The 24,894-nt window shown below is 35.2% G+C and overlaps 1 protein-coding gene across 4 annotated transcripts in view; it reads right to left on the bottom strand.

Moving 5' to 3' along the window:
- Positions 1 to 24,894, bottom strand: part of Suco (SUN domain containing ossification factor) — a 79,525-nt gene that overhangs the window by 41,832 nt on the left and 12,799 nt on the right. For 3 of the 4 annotated variants that reach the window (XM_005374860.2, XM_005374862.2, XM_013520725.1), the window contains exons 2-6: positions 8,398 to 8,512; positions 6,340 to 6,450; positions 4,366 to 4,517; positions 2,691 to 2,828; positions 2,318 to 2,468 (exon numbers count right to left, since the gene is read on the bottom strand). In XM_005374860.2, the coding sequence (XP_005374917.1) occupies positions 2,318 to 2,468; positions 2,691 to 2,828; positions 4,366 to 4,517; positions 6,340 to 6,450; positions 8,398 to 8,512 (667 nt within the window). The remainder of the gene's footprint in view (positions 1 to 2,317; positions 2,469 to 2,690; positions 2,829 to 4,365; positions 4,518 to 6,339; positions 6,451 to 8,397; positions 8,513 to 24,894) is intronic. The other variant, XM_013520715.1, reaches the window with a different exon arrangement.

The following is a 24,894-nucleotide window of genomic DNA, read 5'->3' as shown; positions in this document are numbered from 1 at the left end:
AAAAACCAAAAAAAAAAAAAAAAAAAAAAAAAAAACACAAAATATGCTAAATAATAGTATGTACTGGTGCTATTTATGGTTATTTGGAAAGTGCTAAAATAAAATTTTTTAAACCAACAAATTCAAGATAATGGTTATATAAGAGAAAAGGATGATAATACAGTAAGTGGAGAAGAGAATACAATCTAATTTTTTTCTTAAACTAAATAATGTACACACAGATGTTCATTATGCAATTATTTCTGTATTCCTCCTAAGACAATGCTTAATGTGTTTATTAAGTGTCTTCAGAAGTATACTAAGTCTGTTTAGAGGACTAACTCTGATAAACAGCAAAAATTTCATTTCATATAGATGTGCTATATAGGGCATGCTTTTGAATATTTGAATACTAATATAAAACAAATTATTTCTGGAATTATATATATGTGTGTGTATATATATGTGTGTGTATATATATATATAATTTTTTTTTTTTTTTTTCTTCTTAAAAAGAAATAGAACCATTCCCAAACCTCCCTTTAGGAAGACTCAGAAATGTGGCTGCCACACAACTTTCATCTTGGAGTGTTTCTGCAGAACCACCCAGCTTACGTCATGAAGTATGTGGCTGCTGGGGGTGGGGTTGGGGGGATAAAATATAGATTACATAGCTAATATTTGATTTAAAAATTAAACTGTTTAAATCTAAGTAGAATAAATTGAAAAAAATAAAGACAGTTATAAAAATTAACCTAAGATACCAAAAAATCTAAATACAAATTTGCCACGGGGGCAGTGGAGGTAGGGAACCATACATACACTCTCTAAGTTCCAGGCAAAGAAATCACTATTTCCTCTTAACAACAAATAAGACAACTGAACAACACAGTAAAACTTTGTAACACACTGCCTACAAATACAATAAATTCATGTTGTAAAGTATTGTGTATAAACCTGGCAAATAGTATCCTATAGATCTCTGAACTAACAAAGACAACATGAAGATCTACCTGCATGTGAAAGCAAACTCTGCTATTCATAACAAACTTAACCGGAAAAGTTATCTTGAACTGGATATTATATAAAATTACTAAATACTGTATTACTCGTTGCTCATTATCTGTGACATTTTTCTTTCTGGGATACTATTTAGGAGGTAATTAACAGATTAAAATTCCACTCATTTGCCTATTAGCAAAGACTGACTAACACTATGTGTCTTTTAGGATAATGAAGAGTGGTTTCTGTCTGCTGCTAGTTAAGGACAATATGCAAATTTAGGACTGAGCTAGTCACTATGCTTTAAATAGCTCCAAAGGAGACATGTTTTAATGTTCGTCTAATTTTATTTATGATTGTGATACCCATGAACTAAACTTTCACATTATGTTTGATTTGGTTTCATTGGGAAGATTAAAATTAGTTCAAGATGCTGATTTATGAAATGCTGAGCACCTATAAGAAGCCTCATAAACACAGCTGGTCCAGCAACAGTGACTGTCACCAGAATAAAGCGTAGTTAATTTTAAGTGCAAATATACTTAAAATTTGTGAGAAGAAAAAATGTAGAACAGAATACTCCAAATTTAAAAGGAATAAAGGTAGATGGGGTGTGCAGCACTTTGAACAACTCTAACTCCATGTTTTGTTTTTAAGTCCATTAAGAGGTTTTCACATCATTTATTTAGTTATTTCTAACCTGAAATGAGTCTCAATTTAACAGCTTCTTTAGGAAATTTTATGCCAGCCTGTACCTAAACTCAAAGACCTTAGAGAAAGTAAAACTGTCCCACTGTGATAAACTTTGTCTTTATTCTAAGAAACACATTCTGAACTGTAAGTCAGTTTAATTTTATCCTGCACATACATAACAAAAACTAGAATGTCCCTTGACAATAACTCTGGTTGAAGAGTAAGTTTAACTGTGTTATTAACATATTTTTGAAGAGCCTTCAAAACAATAGTTATGGCTTCTATATTGTTCTCTGAGACACAGTTTAAGTAAAGATATTACCTGTCAAATAGTTGGTACTGGCTGAAAACCATTTAATTATCAATAGTTGAAGAGCATTTCTACATGAAACAACTTTATGTGTAAATATTACACCGGAATATTACACAGTACCCTGAAGTAGCTACTTGCTCTCAAGAATCACAGTTTATATCAGTTCCACGCATTATTAACTACTTAACCTTTCTAATTTTATGGTTAGCAAATTACTGTATGCGATGCTGAAATGAACAACTATGGTTAGCAAATAATAAAATTAGCTAATAACAAAAAAGCATTGTATAATAATAATAAAGTAGGAGATAGTGGAAATTTTATACCAACCTCATTTTTTAAATTATCCGAAGCATTCAATGCAGATTTTGGATTGTCACCACCTTGTTCGTTCGCTGAAACTTTTGACTCAAATTCTGATTTTGTTATCTTCCCTTTGCCATGTGAAGATGACACATTTTCTATATGCTGGCCAACAAGGCTATTTGAAACCAAAAGATAAACAAATTTTAGCTGGCTAATAAGTTTTACACAATCTAAATTGTTATATGTATCATTATACAAAGTAAACCAAGAAAAGAACAGAGATCAGCTTTCTTTCAGTCACAAAATAGAATTAAGCACACACCAAAGTCCACTCATACATGGTACCACTTTCATTACAAAGTCATATCAAGGAGAAGCCACTATCTGCTCTACCCACCTTTCAGGGGGACTGACAAAAGAAGGCTGTTGAACGGGAGCATCTGTGTCAAGGGCCTCACCAACATCACAATCAGTTTCAGACTGTTCAGTTTCACTTGGCTTGGCTATAGGGACAGTACCAGATTTTTCTATTTCACTAAAAGAAGAAAAAAAATGACAATCTCATAATTTCATGGACCTAATGTAAGGCAATTTATAAATGCCACTAGTGATTTCCAAAATATAATCAAACCAAAGGAAGAAGAATGCTTTACAGTTCTGCAGAATGTTTTCAAGAAGTCATTCATTTTAAATCATGTAATAACTACTGACTGACCTGTTCAATCCTCAGCTTCTAGAAAAGTAGTCACCAAATTTTAAAACCACACCTAATAAGTTAGTATTTGCCTTATAAAAAGTAAAATTTTATCCCAGCACTCAGAAGGCTGAGGCAGGAGGGCTATTGCAAGTTCAAGACCAGCCAGGGCTACAAAGTGAGCTCATGGCCAGCCTGAATTGCATAGCGAGACCCTGTCTCAGAGAGACAAAAAAAAAGTAGGATTATAAATATATTCTTTCTAAAGTTAAATTTGTCAGCATATTAATTCTACCAGAATAGGAGCCACTGTCTACAGCATCAAAACTCACCTACTTTCTCTATACATTTCACTGAAGTTCTAAGGCACTTTTAGAATTTCACTTTAAAAATACACTGATATGTTTTCTTGTCTCATCTCCCTTTTCCTAATCAGTCCTATGTCATATAACAGGAGAACAGGATACACTGTTCACATACTCGGTATCCAGACTTTCACTGTTCCTAAAGTATTATTTCTTAAGAATTTAAGAACGTACGGAATTTTAAAGTTATTATTTCTCCACATGTAGTCTACTTCCTCTTCCCTTTCTGGGAGAAGTCTCTAAATGGTAACTGTACCATTCTCGTGTAACCCTTGCAGCTAAGACTAGAGGTGGCAAACCTTTCGGAGCTTCCCACGGTAACAACAGGCTGCGGCACACATACCACAGGCTTTCCACCAGCGGCTTAGCCCCGTACCTTCTCGAGAAAGACAGGCATTGAAAATGGCTTGTAAAAAAAGTAGTATGATTATAGTAATGATATTAACTGACACTTTTATTCTTTCCATGTGTCAGGTATTACTCTATGTATTTTATATCTACTCCTTTGATTAAAGGAAAATCTTAATGCAGTAGTTAGAAAATTTTGTTTTGCTCTTTGTATGACTGCTTCAAGGAGCTCGAAGGAGTAAACAACTGATTTTCTAAAGCAGAGATGACTTAAATATACGTATTTACTATTAATTCTGAAAAAAAGCAGCTATTTGCAGACCTAACTATGAATGGAATTCCCATGAACCTTAATGGAAATGAATCATCTGATATTTAAATTTTGGATAAACATGAGGGAGGTTGTCAAACACCTAAGTAGAACCTCACTTTGCCTACACTATGTAAGAGATTTTCTGATTAGGATCTAATCAATTTCACTGAGGCAGCTAAAAAACAAATAAATAAAAGACCTCGTAAGTCTATTCAAAATACATAACACACAGCTACTATAAATTAAGTCTGCTGTACAGTCTAGACTTTCAAAATTGCATATCACGTTGCCCTATCCTATAAAGGAAGTTTTCATCATTAACTACAGATTTTTTCCCTTTGTAATGACTTACTCAAGCTTTGTGACTGGAGTGATCTGTGAGGTAGATAAGCTGGAAGTATTTTCTACATTTTCATTGCTCATAACTACATTGGAAGAGTCTTCATGTACATCAACTGTAGGGAGTGTCTCAATCACAGATGGTCTTAATTTTGATTCTGTATTCTGTTAAAATAAAGTTACATTAAATAGTAAGAGTAACAAAATCACCTCTGCTAAATAAGAATTTACAGAAAGCTGAAAAATGACTCTGAAAAGCATGTTCACTAAAATATACTTTTATAAAAATCCTTTCCTCCACCTACCAATAAGGACATATGTTTCACTTTAAAAAACAGTATCTATAAGTTTTTCATGGTACTTAAACCATAAAAGAAAAGCTCTCATGAAGTGCCTGCCTTTCTCCTTTCCTACTTTTTACTGCATCTACAAATATTTCTCTTTAACTCTGTATAGAAGACTTAAGAGCAACTAATAAATCCTATATAAATATATAAGACAGTACAACACATAGTCCTTGCCCCTAAGCAGTTTAGGAAATGGTCTGTATCAATAAGCAACAATATAAGATATTCCAGACATTACAAAGCAATGATTCTTGGTATTCCTTGAGTCTTTAATACCCTGGGACATGCATCCTTCCAAACACAATCTGAAATCTACCTCACACTTCTTCACATTTAAAAACTTCTATAGGGTAGCAGCTCCTTCCCCACAGTCAATGCTGAAAAGAATTTTTTAATTTTTTGGTTTTTCTGAAATAGGGTCTCACTGTATGTACTTCTTTCAACTCACAAATGCTGGTAAAGGACCAAAAACAAAACAAAGATCATAGAGTAAAGAGAATACAAAACACAATCATGTGGATGATTACCTCTACTGAAAAATTTATATATACAAACTTTGCATATTTATGGTGGAGGCTTTGAGAAAGGCCTATCATATCAATACTGTGTTATCTCTACAACATCATGTTCAAAAAAGTTTTAATGAGGTATTTTACATTCTTTTTTCTACCCAAGTCTTCAAAAATTGTTTAATAGTAACTCTCAATATGGACTAGGCATATTTCAAGTGCCCAATAGCCACATGTAGTTAATGGCTATTCTACTAAACAACACAAGTACACAAGATGCAGCAAACACTTCATTGAGCAAGAGGATACCACAATAAAAATTCTAGAAAATGTATAGCAAGATGGTTCAGGATAATCACCTAATTTGAAAGATTACAGGTAATACTTTTCTCTTACTCCTACACACAAATCTTCCACAAACGTCTTCCAAAATTCAATAAAATGAAACTCACTTTACATCCTTAGATAACCCAGTAAATTATAAAAGAGTCCTGGCTATACTAACAAGAAACAATTTTCTCTCATTCTGAGTTTAACATTTTTTTCTCATATCTGAGATACTGAGTTTTTCCTTAATGTTTTTGCCTCTGTATCAAATAGTCACAGTTCCTACAGCCATTGTTGCTATTAAATTGTTTCCAGATGTTTCAACATTTTGTAAGTGTACAGCATATTTATTCTAGTTTTTAATATCTTTCGTAAAGACTGGTGCATAAAATGGAATAATATTCTACCTATTACCTATTAATTCATATTTCACATATGTGAAACCACTGGTATAAAAATACTATTCTCTACATAAAATACTTCCTTCTGTTGTAAAGGGAACAGGTTAGAAAAAATCTACTTACTATCTGAAAATAGGAAAAGATAAGACATACCATGAGCCAAATGAAACCAAGGAAGGAATCAGTTAATTCACACCTTTACTTCAGAGAGAGTAGTCACATTTATTATAAACGTGTAACTCTAAAACCCAGTACTTAAAGCGGGTAAATAATTTTAAGTCCCACTGCACAGTAATTCAAAAAGAAAAAATAACAATATACAATATGGAAGCCAAACATGTATGCTATCTCATGAAGAAGTTTGAAAAAGTATATTATTAAAACTCAAAGCAACACAGCTTACTTGTACATCCACAATATGCTCATCTTTTAATCTATTTTCTTCTGGAGGGACTGGTAAATCTGAACTTGGTTTTCCTGATAATTCAGCATTTACAGGTACCTTTCTTTCATCCTATAAGGCAGTAAGGAAGAAATGACTGATAAAATTATTTCAAAAGAGTTCTCTAACAATAAAGACCATCTCTTTCTACACTTCAAAACCAAGAAAAGTCTTGTACACATTTAACCATAACTATGGTTTATATGCTTTATTGTCTATCTTGCATTCCCTTCCTTTCCAATACACTTTAAAAGTACAGTATGTGACCTAAAGAAACTCATTTGACTATTTAATAAACATTTTAATTCTATCAATATTTATCATAGTAAATATTCTACATGCCTAACATTTCATTTGACAAATGAATGTACGTACAACATTTAGTTTCATCTCTTTTTTAATACTTACTTATACTCAAGCTGGGATTTTCCAATGCCTTTACATCTTTAAATGTGTCTTCTTACAATATAAATTTCACAAAAACAAAGCCCATGTTCATTTTATCCTCGTCAATCTAGCACATCTCAGATATCTAAATGTTCACTAGAAGAATGTTTCCCCCTAGTGCTCTGCTTATTTGGTCTCCAAATATTTCATCAAAGAAAGAAATTAGATGAAACCTCATAGACTATAGGTGAAAACATAAAATTACAGTTTTCTGGAAGAGAAATATCTAGCAAATCTTCAAAATTTTAAATGCTCTATCCCAGAAATATATTCTACATAACTCAAAAAAAAATCTCTTCCAAATATCATGCTAAAAAAAAAACCAAAGCATGTAAATGTGCTGTAAATATGTGCATTGATACATGCTTCGTGCCCATGGATATACAGGCACAGACACATCTGGGAAATAACATGTAAGTCCATTTAGAAGGATATAGTTAGGGGCTGGGGATTTAGCTCAGCGGCAAAGCCCCTGCCTGGCAAGCACAAGGTCTTGAGTTCGGTTCCCGGTACCGGAGAAAAACCAAAAAAAAAAAAAAGAAGGATATAGTTAATAAACTATGACTTATTTATATGATGTGTAAAAATGCAGTCATTCAGAAGAACATAGCAACATATGAGACATGACTGGGGAAGGTGGAAGGAATTTGTAGAACATTTATATGATACTTCAAAAGAAATAATATTAGTTTATATATCTATAGCCCTAGAAAAAGATCTGAACATTTTCCTAAGAAATAGTAAACTGTAGTTTGGGAAGGGAAATGGTATATCAGTATGAATATTTTGCAGTCAGTATAAATTACTTCTATAATTTAAAATAAATTCACTGAAGTTGCTAGCTAATACTTTTGTCACTTAAAATGATAAAATAATACATGCTTTAGAGATCCTCACATTTTTCTGGAATCCCTTTATTCACTGCATCTAATTACATAGAACGACAACCTACCAACTACAAATTCTCCCTGTAATACTCAATTTCTAATAGTTTCTTATTTATAAGATTGGGGTTTCTTTAGAAACCCTTTAAGTATATACAGCATTAAAAAGAGAACACTAGTTGTGAATAATAGTGCACGCCCAGTCCCAGCACTGTGGGAGGCTGAGGGAAGGAAGAGAATCACAAGTTCAAGCCCAACCTGGGCAACTTAGTGAGACCCTTTCTCAAAATAAAAATTAAAAGGAGGGTGGGGATGTAGCTCAGTGTGAAGGCCCTGGGTTCAATCACCAGTACTGGGACAAAAAGAAAAAAAAAACGAGCAAGAGAGAACATGCTTCCAGTTCTCTGCACATGCACTATTTTTTCTCCTTACTGTAGAACTGAGACTAAGGATGTTAATAAAATCCCAAATACAAGCAACAATAAGAAACACACACACACATAGTATCTCCGAGTTACCTTAATTTCCGAATTACTTGAGTAACGACTCCTATACTCCTTAAGTATAGCAAGGAAAATACAGATCTCCACCAAAAATTATGACATAGTATTTTTAAAGAAAGCTAACGTTAGATAAATCATAGCTTAACAAAACAATGTTAGATAAATCATAGTTTTATTTAAGGTACCTTTTTCTGGAATTGTACATTTTCATTTTCTAGTGCACAATTGTCATCTTGAGAGTAGTATGATGTTGCAGAAGCTGAAGAACTCTCTTTACAACATACATGCCAACTGGGAAGCCTGTAAAATATCCACCACCAGAAACAACAACCAAAAAAAGAAGAAAAATACAATTAAGTCACCATAGTCCTTACATGGGCTAGAATTTGAGACAATAAAGACAAGTCCCCATCCTAATATATTTAACAAGTAAATAATTTAAAAGTGTTTAGTTAGGAAAACTATGATATTACCAGCATTCCAAGTAAGACAAAAGGAATTCTATGAAGGTACAACAAAAGATTTCACAGAAGCAATACGTGATAATTATATTCAAAGGAGGAACGGAAATGCTGTCAAGGCGCTAACCTAACCTTGTTCTTAAATGACACCATTTAAGAACAGGTAACTCTAAAAGTTAACTGAACTGCTTCAAAGTACAGAAGCTTCCGAATTATTTTTACATAGAAAGCAGTGATATAAAAAACAGATTATACACAAATGAATACTACAGGTTATCAGTACAAATGAATAGGATGCAAAGTTTTTAAAAGAAGAATTAAAAAGGTTCTGAGAATACATCGTAGGAACAATATATCACTGCTATGACTAAGTAATTTACCCTTAACATTCAAAATTGGTTTGATATGACATTTGGTTTGCCATGTGATAATATGATTATATCCACTGAAAGACATTTGATGAACTTACACATCTACCAAGACTGTAAATTATAATTTGCAAATGATTTTACCTATATTAGTTTCAGATAAGTTTATATAAATGTAAAATTCAAAATAATCAACATTTTAAAAACTTCTACATGTAAAAATATATTCCTAGATATAAAATTATGAAACACAGTAATAAGTCTATTAAAAAAGAACTTTTATATTATCCATTTTACTAGAATAAATGTCAGTTTCACACAATTCAAAATAATATATAGGAAAGACTTGAAACCACACAGTCAATATGTAAAAATGGAAACTTTTCCTGTAAAAAATAAGCCAGAAAGAGTCAAGAGGATTCTGATATGAGGAGACTAGACCTGTATGAAATTACAATAATCACAGCAATTTGGCACTGAGAAGAGAGAAACAAAGGGAACCCTAGGGTGTCCAGAAAGTGAAATCCCAGGTTGATAGCTGTAAAACAAGGAAAACAGAGGGACCAGTCTAGATGGGAAAGTATCAGAACTCCAGAAGAGTCAAAGCATGAAACTGACAGCACAGCTGATAGGTGTTTGAAAGTCTGGAGTACAATATGATGGACAAAATACTTATAATTAAATAGAAAAGTAAGCAAATTTAATAAAACAAGTCAAATATTCCAGGAAAGTAAAAAACTAGTACAGCAAGGAAAAGTGATTAGATTCTGTCTATATGGGTTAGCTGTGACAGCATTTATAGAGTAACAATAATATAACACTGGATACTGATCTGATCTCAACCAAATTACAAGAGAACCACATTAGCAGCATGTAATTAGAAGAATCTGATCATCTGCAGTAAATAATAGTAAAATAACTTTGTTTTGGTACCAGGAATTAAACTCAGGAGCTTGTGCTTGCCAGGCAGCCACTGTGGCAACTGAGCTATATCCCTGGCCCTAAAGTAACTATTTAAACAATTACTTTACAGACCAAAAGGTAAAACCAAGTTAATCAGTTAAGAGATGAAAGTAGTTTCCTTCAAAAAAGAAAATGAAAAGAAGAGGGAGAGATGGCTTCTTGGGGAAAGGAGGTACACCAGACCTTTTAGGGTATTGGACTTCTTAAATTACCAATACTTCATAACTAAATCATAAAAATAAAAAAAGAAAAGAGTAAGATACATAATAATATACTGGTGTGCTAATGTGTACATCAATTTCTCTTAGAGAATCTTTTTGAAAAAAGTATCACCTTGCTTGCTTCCAGGAGGAAAATTAGGTAGCTGTGTGACAAGAACAACACAAAGACATTTTCCACTGAATCATCTGTATCTTTTGAATTCTGAACCACAAGATTATATTGGATATTCAAAACTCTATAAGAAAACTAAAAAAATTAAAATAAATGTTTAATTTATATATTAATAAGATACAAAATCTTTTATGTTAATGATACAAAATCTGTACATATAATATCACCTTAGCATTCTTAGTTGTCCTGCCTTATTATGGTTTTGCTTTCTACAGTCTCAGCTATCCAGTCAATCACAGACCAAAAATATAAATGCAAGATTCCTGAAATAATTTGTATACTTTAAGTTGCACATTCTTTCTAGTAGCATAAAATCTTGCATTGTTCTATCAAGGACGTAAATCATCCCTTCGTCTATCGTATCCCCACTTTATACTGTACCCACCCATTAGTTATTTACTAACCCTGTAGGCTGTGGCAGGATCTCTGTGCCTGTGTTCACTTAACCCTTATTTTATTTAACAATGGCTCCAAAATGCAAGAGTAATGATGGTAGTGATTTGGATGTGCCAAAAAGAAGCTGTAAAAGGGCTGGGGAGATAACTCAGTGACAAAGTGCCTGTCTGGCAAGCATAAGGTCCTGAGTTTGATTCCTAGTACAAAAAGAAAGGGGAGGGGAGGGAGAAAGAAAGAGAGAGGGGAGAGAGAGAGAGAAAAAAAGAAACTGTAAAGTACTTCAAGTGAAAAGGTAAAACACAATATTCTGAGGCCACATTATATAACTTTTATTACAGCATATTGCTGTAATTCTTCTATTTTGCTAGGAGTTATTGTTAATCTACTGTGCCTAATTTATAAATTAAACGTTATCACCGGTATATATGTACGTGAAAATCACAGTGTTTAAAACCATCTGTAGTATTAGGCATCCACTGAAGTCCTACAATGTATCTCTTGCAAGTAAACCTAGATTATTGTATGTACTCTTGAACAGCCTGAAGTCTGAACATCTAAAACTACAGGTATTATTTTTGTGATTATGCCACCTCCTTCTCTTTATCTCTTCCTATACTTTGTAAATTTCTACCATGAATGTGTATTGGTTTTATAATCAACACTTTGTAGGTGTGTGTGTGTGCGTGCGCGCGTGCGTGCGTGCACGCGCTTGCCCGCACCCTTCCAACTACTTAGTATGCAAAGATAGCTAGTGGACACTGAATCTCTTTATTCTTTCATTCAGTTTTCACTGAATGAAATTACATAACCAACCCTAAGTTCTAAATTTTAGAAATAAACATTTATTTATTTGCCATTACTCAGAATATTCAAGAGATCTTACCTACCTTAAAGGATTAATGAAGTACTTTTCCCCATGCGGGTATATATAAATTGCTCATCCCTGCCTAACTCCCACATAAGCATAGATATTGATTAAAGTAGGTAATCCTGTGAGGAGGTTTGGGTTTTAAGGGACAGGGAGGCACAAGACTGAAAGCTGTATGAAACTTTGCCCTCAAGGTCTTACTGAGTCCTAACCGCTGAAGTTTCAGGTACTTACGCTACCAGGGAATCGATCTGTGCTAAGAGTCAGGCTTCTGAAATATCACAGGATGGATTTTTAAAAGAACCTTAACATTCCACATAAGAAAAACAGCCTAAAATAGAGAAAGAATTTTCACCAACTCATATCAGTAAAGAAATTTTAAACCATCAAAGTAAACAGAAGTATCTCAAACTCACTCCCAACTCTCCTAAACAAAAATGAATCTCTTAATGCAACCTTTACTTTCCACAAGTCACCCAGGTATGTTCCTTCCCCATTAAGAACCAGGGGATCACAATGGGATGACTTGATGGCACTCTGTTATGTGATTAAATGGGCCAGATTCTATGCTACTTGAGCAACTTCCTACAATTGTATGAAAATCCCTAATGAAAACCTAATGAAATTAGTTTCTTTCTAAACCTGTAAAGACCTCCGCACCAGATTTTACATCAAGATAAATGATACCTGCAAATCTTTTCACCCTTTCTCAATTCAAACAAATTGACAATTTCTATGTTACTTAGTATTGCTACTTATGTGTATGCATATCCTCTTTTGTACTTAAAAGTAAATTTCTTAAGAGAAAATTCCATATTCCTAACCTCGGTAATCTGACCCTAAAAATCAAAACTTTCAAATGTAAGGTGCTTGATAAGTACTTGCTAAATATGTAAGAACTCTCTGTGAAGAAATGTTATGTAGCACAAAGCAGGAAGAAAATTCAGTCACATTCTGTCCTCTCTCATCACTATCACCACTAGTACTAACACTCTGCCCATGCAACATACTGTACCCAAAAATTCATAAATGGGGGGGAGGAGGGAGAGACAATATGAATACAACTTTGGAAGTTAGGAGGACATTTATCTTTTTTACTAACTGCTCTCCCACCAATGTGGCATGGATTCACCACTGAGGGAGAGAGATTTACAGAGTGTAACTAAAAGTTTTGTTTAACATTACATTTGAGTATCACTTAGGACAGTGACCTTTTAGAGCTTTCAGTGATAACAAACAGCCCATTGTGGCATGCATGCCATGTTTGTCACTGATTTAAGATACCAAACTTTAGCCAGGCATGGTGGTACATGCCTGTAATCCCCACACTCCAGAGGCTGAGGCAGGAGGACCCAAGAGTCTGAGCACAGCCTGAGCTACAAAGTAAGTTCAAGACCAGCCTGAACTATATACATAGTGAGATTCTGTCTCAAAAAAACAAAACACAACACAACAAAAAAGTATCAAACTTTTACACACTTTAGCTAAGTGCCTTTCCATTCAATCAGAGGGTCACAATAACAGAGGTAAGGATTTGAAGAAGCGCATGATATTACAAGAAAATACATGACAATTTACTACTAGTTGGTTTAGGTGACAATTAAAAGATTAAGGACTAGAGTCACATAGTCTACACAATCTTGGAGAAATTCATTAAACAAATATTTCTATATGCCTATTTCTTCATAGAAAACAAAAATATTACCTACTTCATGTCACTAATTTTAGGGTTTGATGAAATATATGTAGCGTAAAGTTGTTTAACAATTTGAAGCATATGCATACAAAATATTAACCTTTACAATGCTCATAGAGAAAAATATTACAAATTTTGAGAAAAAAAATATACGTGGTACTTTTTCTCCTGAGAACGTGGTTCAGAGAGAATAATAAACTAATGTAGATGGTTTGGGGTTAATATAGACTATTTTCTGGAACATTTTCTAGGTTCCCAGTAAAGAGATTTCCATATGACTCCTGCTCCCACACATGCATAGCCTTCCCCACTACCAATATTTCCCAGTACAATATTATAGTTGTTACAAGGGATGAACCTACACTGATGCATCATTATCACTCAGAGTCCACGCTTTATATTAGGGTTCCCTTTTAAGTTCTCTGGGTTTTGGCAAATATATAATGGCATGTGTCTTAGTTACTTTTCTCACTGCTAAGACAAATACCCCACACCCAACCCTTGAGGCCTAAGCGTAAGTCCAGCAAACTCATCTCTTACTTTTCTTCTGTAAATTTGTACTTTAGCGCTATGGTAGCTGGCTGTGCATTTCAGTACCTTTACATGAGGTAAAGGTACTTTACAGGAAACAATCTACCTGTTTACCCCCTTGGTATGATGACCAGTAAGGAGTGTGCACATGTGCAAAAGTGGCAAAACGGGATGTGGACCCACCCTTAGGCTCCATGGAGGTTTCCTGAGCATCCCCATCACTCCAGTATTTGCTTTAAAAAAAAAAAAAAAAAGTTTGCTTTTGATTTTTCTGGTAGAAGTAGCCCAATTCAGTTCAATGGCCCATGAAAAACCAGATTTATAAGTTTTGGAGGAGGTCAAAAGTGAATCATCAGATTACTCAGGCATGGATGATGAAAATGGTCTATTATGATAAAATACATGCTTTCATAACAGAAGAGTGGTATGGCTATATTATGATGATGATGATGACAACATCAACTTTGACATCGACCATGTGAGAGAGAGTTTCTGTGACAGTGAAATGGAGCAAGAATCAATTGATCCAGACACATAGAATGCAGACTTCCTTTTTTCAGATGACAAAGAAAACAGCAATGTTAAGAACATATTTGCCTAGTCAAAATGTTGCAAAATGGCCAAGCAACCAAATGGAACAATCCAACCTTAAAACTAGGTCTGAAAACAGTAAAGGTCTTGGTAGGAATAAAACTTATTGGACAGCATACCAACACTGCCATTCAATGTTGGAAATTGTACCAAATCGCTACAAGATGCTGTGTAATACACAAAGGCTGAAATGCAAATAAAAGGTATGTGCCAACAGCCATATTCAAAAATGTTATGACACCTTACTAGTTGAACTGAAAATATTCCTAATTTATAATTAAATTATAAGTCTGCTGTAGTTAGCATAGATTTCTTATGGTGATCACAGGAATATAAAGATTTACAGAAAAGTGATGGTTCAAAATATGTCATAAAAATTTATGCCCTTGTAGATGCAAAGACTTACTATGCTTTCAGTTTAGACATGTACCCTGGAACTCAGCCATCAGGTCCTTCATTCGACTTTTGGCAAATGATTTATCAGTTTCCAATTGATGTGACATTTGCTAACAGAGCACAAGTTGAGCAGCATAGGAACCGTACAACAGGAGCAAAGCAGAAATTGCAAATGAAGTGCTGCAATTTCAAAACAGTACAACTGTATAGATCAATCTTTGAATTTCAGAAAGATATAATGGTGGCCTCCTATATGGCAAAGAAAAGCAAACTGTTACTGCTGATATCAGTATTTCACCATGATGAAATATTGATAGGGAAATCTTGACAAAATGGAAGCCTGAGATGCAAATTTTCTACAAGACCAAAGGTGGAGTACATGTTGTGGATGAGCTATGCAACAACTATGATGTCACTCGAAACACAAAGCGTTGGCCAATGGTTGTGTTTTACTTGATCCTAACATGTCTGGCATAAACAGTTTGACAGTCTACTAAGGAAATAACAAGTGCAAACTATCACAGAGAAATTTTCTTAGAGGACTGTACTGGAGCTCATAAGAGATCATTTACAGCAGAGGAGATACTAAATGGTTCTGCCCAGGAAACTGTGCAGCAGTTGACAGGTGAACAGGAAGGGACAGCACCACAAAGATCTACTGTGACAACAGGAAAACAGGAAAGATGTCAACTGTGCCCTGTAGGAAAGGACAGGAAAACAAAACACACATTATCAGTGTAATACATTATAATGCACAGTATAATACATAATACAGTATAATACATTCTCAGTAAGCGATACTTGTGTATGAACACACAGCTGTCATGTTAAAGGATAGCCTTGGGTGTGATGGTTGAAGTGAAACTTATTTCTGTGGTAGACTTTTGTTTGTGTTTACACTGTGGTTCACACAGGTTTTTATTTTTGATGTGTTACACTGTGGTTCACATAGGTTTTTATTTTTAGGTTTTGTAAGCAAGTAAACAGCTAATGTGAAAATGTTGATGCCTAAGTACTCATTACATATCTGCTGTTTTATTTTACTGACATCTTATTTCCACAGGAAATGTATGATGTACAATATAGTAGGAAGCTCCTGACAAAACAAGAGGAGAAGACAGGTGACAAGACTGCCATATGGGAAAGGGAAGCTAAGCACACATACTGTCAGTGTGAGACGTGAGCATGGAACATGTGTGAAGACTGCCTTGGGTGTGATAATTGAAGTAAAGCTTATTTTTGTGGTAGAGTTTTATTAGTATTTTCATTGTAAGTCATATAGGAATTTATTTCTGCTGTTACCTTTGAGGCTTTGTAAGGAAGTACACAGCTGATATGAAAATGCTGATGTCTATTTTAAATGCACAATACATATTAAGAATTTAATTATTTATTGATACTTCATGTTCCTGTTAACTACACAGTGTATAATACAGTAAGAGCCTCCTGATAAAACAGCAAGACCACTGAGATGTCAGGTAGGTCCTACAAAAAGACCTGGAAAGCAAAAGATATATGCTGTTAGTGTAAGTGATGCAAGCGTATGGAAGGTACTGCTGTCATGTGTGCAGACTGGTTTAGGTATGACAACTGAAGTAAACATTTTTTTGGTAGAGTACTATTGGTGTTTTCATTGTAGCTCATGTGGGAATTTATTTCTCATGTTCTTTTTTAGACTTGGTACACCAAAAACCAGTCAATGTTGAAAACTTTGATGCTTTTTTATAAACACTCAATAAATACTAAAAACTCAGTAACTGTGATTTTTTTTCTTGTAAAATTAAAATTAATACTTCATTAATAGAAATATTCTAAAGAATAAATGGGGATCTACATGCGCCTTGATGACAAAATTAGACTTACACTCCAAAGGCTATAGAAGGAAAGGTTTATTTGGTTCTCAGTTCATAGAGGTTTCAGTCCATAGTGGGCTGGCTCCAAGGCAGAGTGGCACAGCAGAGGGGCATCACAGAGGATAAGCTGTACATGGCAAAACAGGGCAGGCAGAAGGCAGCAAGCAGCAAGCAGGTAAAAAGGAAGCAGCAGCGACAATCACCTGTCCCTTGTATCTTATCCAGGCTACCTACCCTTTGGGTGTGTAGCACTCACACCTAGGGTGGGGCAACCTTAATCTTAGTATACACAGCACCATGAATCAACCTCAGCATCACACCCTTACTCCCAGCAGCACATTACTAGATCCAGCCACCTCCGAAGAAAAGCCCCACCTATGACCACATGAGGCTTTGGGGGGACATGAAGATACAAGCCATACCAGCGTGTACACCACATCATAGCATCTTACATAGTGTTTCCTCCACTGCCCTAAGAATCCTCCGTGTTGAACCTATACATCTGTTTTTACCATCTAATTGCTGACAACCACTGATCTTTTTACTGTCTACATGATTTTACCCCTCCCAGAACGCTATAAAGTTGGAACAACACAGTACACAACTTTCTGAGAAGGGTTTATTTCACTTAGTAATATGCATTTAATTTCCTTCACGTATTTTTATGGCTTGATAGCTCAATCTATTTAGCAATGAAAATATTCCATTATCTGATGTGTTTTAAGTTAAATTTTACTTCTTAACTATTCCTGAAGCATTCATCTTCTCACCTGCATAAAAATATCTGATGCTCAGGTTTTATCTCTCAAAAACTTCTACAACACTGAACAGATGGTTAGTTTAAAATCCCATTTTGGAAATTTCTACCTGTTTGAATACGGTTTTTAGGACAATTTACGAGATCACATTAAATGTTGGGTTCTGGCCTTAACATGAGAAGCATAGCTTTTTTTTTTTTTTTTTTTGGTGCCAGAAATCGAACTCAGGACCTTGAGCTTGCCAGGCAGGAACTTGTGCCACTGAGCTATATCCCCAACCCAAAGTTTTGTTTTGTTTTGTTTTGTTTTTTTGATGGCACTGGGGATTAAATTCAGGGCCTTGTGCATGCTAGGCAAGCACTTTACCACTGAGCTACTTCCCCAGCCCTCTGGCCTTAACATGAACAAAATTATAATAAGGAATTTAAATTAGTTGGGTAGTTAGGACAGATCCTTACATACAGAACTGCCTTCCAGTATGTGTTCACTTCTACTGAACTTATGTAAGTGACACTATAGGACATCTTAGCTTAAAATATTCCACTCACTAGGTGCAATCCCAGCTCTGCAGGGCATGAGGGGGAAGATTGTAAGATCATAACCATCAAATATTGCTAGGGAGTTTCATGTGCAATGGTGAACCTTCAGAATTTTCAATGGTGCGAAGAGCCCACTGCAGCACACGTCCCATAGGTTTGCCATCACTGAACTATACTGTACACAATACCAAAGCATGATTATGCTTTAAACCAATGTTAATTTCTTGGTTTTGGCAAATGTACCATTAGCATGTGAAATGTTCACATTATAGGGAATGTGGGTGAAGGGCATATTGGAACTCTATTATCTTTGCAAACCGCAAATTACTCAAAATAAGTTTTATTTTTTTAATTTATTTTAAAAATAAAAGAAGGAAAGCATATTAACAAACAGACATCCATTTACAAAATATCATAAGAACAATACAAACAATATAGAGTTACAGACAAGGTGTTAGGAAATTAACAATGGTTGTTGTATTACATATTGATATCTTCAAAGGGGTTTCTCAGGAAAACAAATAGAGACATGCAAAATTGACCAAATAAGTAATCATTAACTGTTCCTTTCAGTAAAGTGACAAAAGTGAGTAGGTACAACTACGTTAGCTATCCTGTATATACATACATACATAATTTCCCCTTCTTTCTTTTCTCTGTTCCTTCACCCCAGTTGCTCTTTACTTTTGAGCATTTTCCTTTCGTTTCACTATGTCTATCACACCTCCTGATTTTTATTCACTCTTGCAGGTTCTTACACTAGTGAGACAAAACACTGCTTACACATGGAGATCTGGTTTATTTCACTTATGAGTATGGTCTCTAGTTGTGACTGTAAATAAGTTAATTTTAAAATAATCAAGGCAGGCTGGAGCTGCTGCCGTTGCCATGACCCATGGTAACGAGCATGAGCTTGCCAGCCAGAAGAAAATGAAAAACAGAGTGACTTGGTTAAGGAGAAGTGCCGAGATAATGGGCTTTTTGCTGCCACCCACAAGCAAAGGGACTCAGACATTATGCAGCAGAAGTAGACAAAGGCAAACGAGAAGAAGGAGGAACCCAAGTAGCTTTGTGGCTTCGTGTCCAACCCTCTTGCCCTTCACCTGTGTGGCTGGAGCCAGTCCCACCATGCTCGTTTCCTCCTGTAGTGCTCACAGGTCCCAGCACCAATGGCATTCCCTTTGCCCTGAGTCTGCAGTGGGTACCTTTTGGGCTTCCTTCCCCTCAGGTAGCCTCTCTCTTCCTGGGCCACTCCTGAGGGGTGAAGAGGTTACCCTTTCTCAGTGTTTTTTTAATGCCTATGGGGCAAACCCCAAAGTATTAAAAGCAGCTTTGTAATTAAAAAAAAAAAAAAAAAAAAAAAAAGCAGAATCCAGTTGGGCATGGTGGCTCAAGTTTATAATCCCAACACGCTGGGAAGCTGAGGCAGGAGGACTACAAGTTCAAAGTCAGCCTGGGCACCTTAAGGAGAGGCTGCCCTTTTTGTAAAAGAGAGAGAGAGAGAGGAAGGTCTTTAATTTTTTAAATAATTTCAAACTTTTAAAAGAGTTTACAGGCTGGTAACAGACTATCCACAAACCCTTTACACACCTACCAACCTGTTATCATTTTGCCCCATTTATTCCACCATTTGCCATTTGCTCATGGCAAGCTCAATCACCTTCCCCTCTCCCCACTTCTCTCTAATTTACTTCTGTATGCATTTCCACAGGATCAGGACATTCCCTTGTGTGGCCACTGTACAGTTTATCACTTCAGTAAACGTTATGCTGACATAATACTGTACTTTACTTTACCATCCATATTACACTTCTGTCAAACCAATAATGTCCTTTAGAGGAATTCTTCCCACACTACAGAATTCAAGTGTAGGCGCATATCCTGCATTTGCCATGTCTCTTCAATCTCTTTTAACTCAAAATAATTTTGGCTTTTATTTTATGTGGTCCGACATTTTTGAAAGATATGGTCTCTTTTCTTTTTAAATAGATGGTCCTAATATGATGATTGTCTGATGTTTCAACATGGTCAGATTTAAATTATATATGTCAAGCCAGAATCCTTCATAACTGATGTGTCTTTCTCAGGATAACTGATCTAGAGCATCTGATACTCATTTCAACAGTTAGTTTGACTTTTATGTAGTTCTCAAGAGAAATGAACACTATGTCAACAAAAAAGTGTATAGAATAATATTCCCAGTGGCTTTTATGCCTAATAGCCAAAACCTAGAAGGAGTCCAGACAAACATCAACTGTAGTACAGTCTAGAATATAGCACTAGTGGGCAACAGACAATAAAAAGGAGCTCAACAGCAAAAGAACTAATGACAAAAGAACACAGATAAACCTCAGAAACATTACACTGAGGGCAAAGAAGGCAGATACTTCTATTAATAAGACGAGGTTCTAGAATTAGCAATACTAGTCCATGGTGAAAGAAATCATATTACTGGTTTTCTTCAGGAGATCTGCTAGAAATGTGACATGAGAGAACATTCGTGGGTAATGAAAATGTTCCATATCTGAATAGGATGTAGGTAACACACATGTATATACTTTCAAAATAGATTCAACTGTACAGTAAAAACCTGCGCATTTCACTATATATAAATTGCCTTAAAATATGGAAAACATTCTCTTCCTCAGCAACTTTCAGATAGAAAATAAGAAACAAAAGCTATAATTTAGAAATTAATATAAGAAAAAAGAAATTAGCTCAATATATGTAACCATTTATAGAGGAAGATTATTAAAAATCATAAAAGGAGATAAAATATAGACTATAGTCCTGGGTGCAATGATGGTGAAAGAAAGGTAAAATTATGAACCCTCTGAAGTACTGTAATTAATCACTTAAATATAACTCCTATCAAAACAGCTATACTACCCTGTTGATATGAATATTATATAAAAGAAAACTGGACCAAGACAGCAACAACAAAGGCCCGCAATTCACCATGCTAGGTAATTATGACTACAAATCACTGTAGACTATCAAACCAGGACAGAGGTGGCAAACCTACTGCACTCATGCTGCAGCAGGCTATTATCACTGAAAGCTCTAACAGGTTCACCATCACTGTACAAGGGTAACAACAGACAGGCAACTGGAACAGAATACTCTCCACTGCAACCAGCAAAGTCCTTCTTTAAAGGCAGCCTACACACAAAATGCTACGTCAATGCCTGCGGAATGAATGAATGCCAACCCTTTCTCAAGGCATCTGAAACCTCACTAACTGCTTAGAACTCACTTTGATAATTATATAACTACTTATCAACTAAAGTAAAATAATATTCATAGCTTATAACAATCTCCACTTGACACGTTTCCCCCCCGCCCAGGTTCAGCAACCAAGGTCAACCATGGACTGAAAATATTAAATGGACAATTACAGAAATAAGCAATTCATAAATTTTAAGTTGCATATCATTCTGAGTAGTACAATAAAATCATATGCTGTCTCTTCTCTGTCCTGGATGGATGGACATGAACATTCCTTTGTGTATATGCCATATACTCTCCTCGGCTGTTAGTCCTCTGACTTATCACAGCCACAATGGCAGGATCTAAGTGTCAATATTCCAATAACCCTTATTTTACTTAATGATGGTCCCACAGTGCAAGAGCAGTAATAATGCTGACAATTCAGATATGCCAAAGGAAAGCTATTTTAATGTGAAAAAAGTTCTCAGTAAGGATAGAAAAAACTTGTATGCTGAGGTTGCTAAGATCTATAGTATTAACAAACCTAACCATGAAACTGTGAAGGAGTAACAAATGTCATGCTAGTTTTACTGTTGTACTTTAAACTGTAAAAACTACAGACATAATACAAGGCATAGTACCATGTGAAGTTTCAGGTATCTTAGAACTTACCCTGAAAGATAAGGGAGGACTTCTGTAAATTTATATAAAATTTAAAACATAAACCAATTCTATTTTGAAAGAAAATATATACCTAAATAAATATATGAAAGGCTGACTGAAAAACATGTACCAAGTATACACTAAGCTGAATGCCTAAATGAGAGCTGAGTGAGGCTGAAGATAAAAAGGAAAGGAGTAATAGTGCAAAACAGAGTAACCAAGAAAGCCAGGCAAAATGCAGTATAAATCAATTTTACAAATAAGACAAGTTTGAAGTTAAAGAACTTGCCCAAAATCATTCAATTTGTGACTATGCAAGTTAATTTCCCTCCAAAGTCTATGATCTTTCCATATTGCTACATTTCATGTTTAGCAATTTCCTGTCAACAGATAAATGAAAAGACAGCTGAGAAAATAACACTGATCCACTCATGAACTGGTGATACTAGTCAAGGCCAGTTACACTGTAAAACAAAAATACAAGAACTATCACAACGTAGTACTTTATTATAATAGTGAAAGTGATAAGAGGAAGGCAGTACAGTGGTCAGGGCATAGACTTCACAGTCAAATACTCAAATTTTTATCTCAGGCCCCCCATTTATGAGGTTCATGAACTTGAATTAGTAATACGATCTTGGACAGGTTATAAAAACAATACACCTCAATACATAATGTAAAATGGAGTTACTATGATGAAATAAAATAAATGGATGTGTTATGTTCAGTCTAGTATACTACTCTTTTTATACACTTTCACTTATCAAATTTTACAGTATATATATATTATATATATATACTTGTAATCTCAACTTCTTCATCTTTTATTTAGAGCTCAACCAGTTGAAATCTAGTTGCTGTCCTCATTATAACACAAATTGGTATGGTATGGCAAAACTTACCTTTTTTTGATGTTCCTACAGTTTCGGCTTGTCAAATTATACACTTCTGTTACTTATCTTTTTCTCTCTGTTCCAAGTCTCTTTTGATAACGCTTCTTCTGCTCTGATTGTCTCCAGGGTGCTCGCGGACACCCAGAAAGACAGCTGAGAAAATAACACTGATCTACTCATGAACTGGTGATACTAGTCAAGGCCAGTTATACATAAAAGTTCCCTGTTCCCTCTTCCAGTTCCAAATTCTGATGTCCCCGGGGTGCTGTTCTGAGTCTTGCCTTTATAATCTATAGGAGAAACTTCATCTGCTCTCATGCTTTTTAGCTCATGACTACCAAAAACTTTATCTTTTGCCCTTATTATCTCTTCCTGACTGTTTTACTCCTTCAAAGTGTTCCATGAATTATGAATTAATACTGAGAATACATAAAAAACATTTAAACATCTCACCATGTGGTACTGCTATCTACTCAGGCTTAAAATTAGAAACCTGAAAAACATGAGACTACTCCTTTCCTTCATTGATTCCAGTTTATTTTACTTCAAATTTCTTTAGTGCATTTCTTAAACACAATTGACTGCCTTCACTCACTTGTTTCTTACCTACAGCAACAGATCTCCAATTCCTACCTTGCTACCTCTGCAAATCAATCCTTCACACCACTGCCAAGAGTCTAACACTAACACTTCTTGCTTAATACTTTTTACAGATTACATTACCTATATGACTTAAACTCAAGCTTTTCTCTACATATTTAAAAATCTCTAAAATTTTGCTATTGTTTAAGTCTTCAACTTTGTACTTCCTGCCACTCCCTGCTTCTTTCTTTATGCTTCAGTGATGCAAAACTACCTGTAGATTGTTCCTTGAACACAGACCTTGCTTCCCCATACTTCCAAGTCTCTGTCTCATGCTGTTCCCTCTTCCAATAATGTTCTGCCCCTCCTCCCCCTACTTACCATCTAAAACCTGACCAAATCTTCACCATTTTTCTTTCTCTGTTGGCAAAAACTGGCTAGGGAGTACAAGACCTTCCTGATTTAAACACACTGGTGGTTTGGTGCTCCCTTCTAAATGGTCACAACCCTCTAGAAATCTCTATCTTAGCACTTACTACACACTGTGAACTGAAATTAATGGTTAGTTGTCACACAACACTGAACAATTCTAGGACAGAGAACTTACTGCTCCGCTCTCAGCACACTGATTTATTGCTTTTACTTTGACTATGGATTAGAACAGCTTTTGATGAGGGCTGGAAAAGTGTGACTCCAGCAATCAGAGAAGACTGTGTGGTAAAAGAACTGAACTAGGCAATGAAAAATTGTTTCTCAAACCCAAGTTCAGATGAAGCACCAGTCAGCTTATTCAAATAGGAAAGTGTGGGTTACAGTATTACTGAAAACTAAGAGTTTTTGAGTATTTCTGACTGGAAAGTTGAAAAAAATTGCAGTAATTCTATGAAGTCCTGAGGGATGTATGCGAAACTGGTGAAAACTATCACAGCCATTTTGGTCAAACACTGCTAATAAGACAAGTTCCAATGAAAACTACAGTACTCTGAAAATCCAGAGATCGAAGATTTCATTAAATGGAAAAATATTCCTTGCTCGTGGATAGGAAGAACCAACATTGTGAAAATGGCCATACTCCCAAAACTGCTATACAGAGTCAATGCAATTCCCATTAAACCACCATTAGCAACCTCATAGATCTCGAGAAAACATGCCTTAAATTCATCTGGAATTAGGAGAGACCCAGAATAGCAAAAGCAATCCTGGGCAACAAGGACAAGTCAGGTGGAATCACAATCCCTGACCTGAAATTATACTACAAAGCTACTGTCATATAGTCAACCTGGTACTGGCTAAAAAAGAGACCAGAGGATCAACGGAACAGACTGGAAGAAACAGCCACAACCAAAAACACACTCAGCCACCTAATCTTTGATAAAGGAGCCAAAAAAACTCACTGGAGGAATGATAGCCTCTTTAATAAATGGTGCTGGAAAAATTGGCTTGCCACCTGCCAAAGACTGAAAATAGACCCAAGTCTATCACCATGCACCAAACTCAAGTCAAAATGGATCACAGATCTCA

Source organism: Chinchilla lanigera, unplaced genomic scaffold (assembly GCF_000276665.1).
Source record: "Chinchilla lanigera isolate Chin_1 unplaced genomic scaffold, ChiLan1.0 scaffold00005, whole genome shotgun sequence".
NCBI classification, from domain to species: Eukaryota; Metazoa; Chordata; class Mammalia; order Rodentia; family Chinchillidae; genus Chinchilla; species Chinchilla lanigera.
This window is presented reverse-complemented; position numbering and strand designations above follow the sequence as displayed.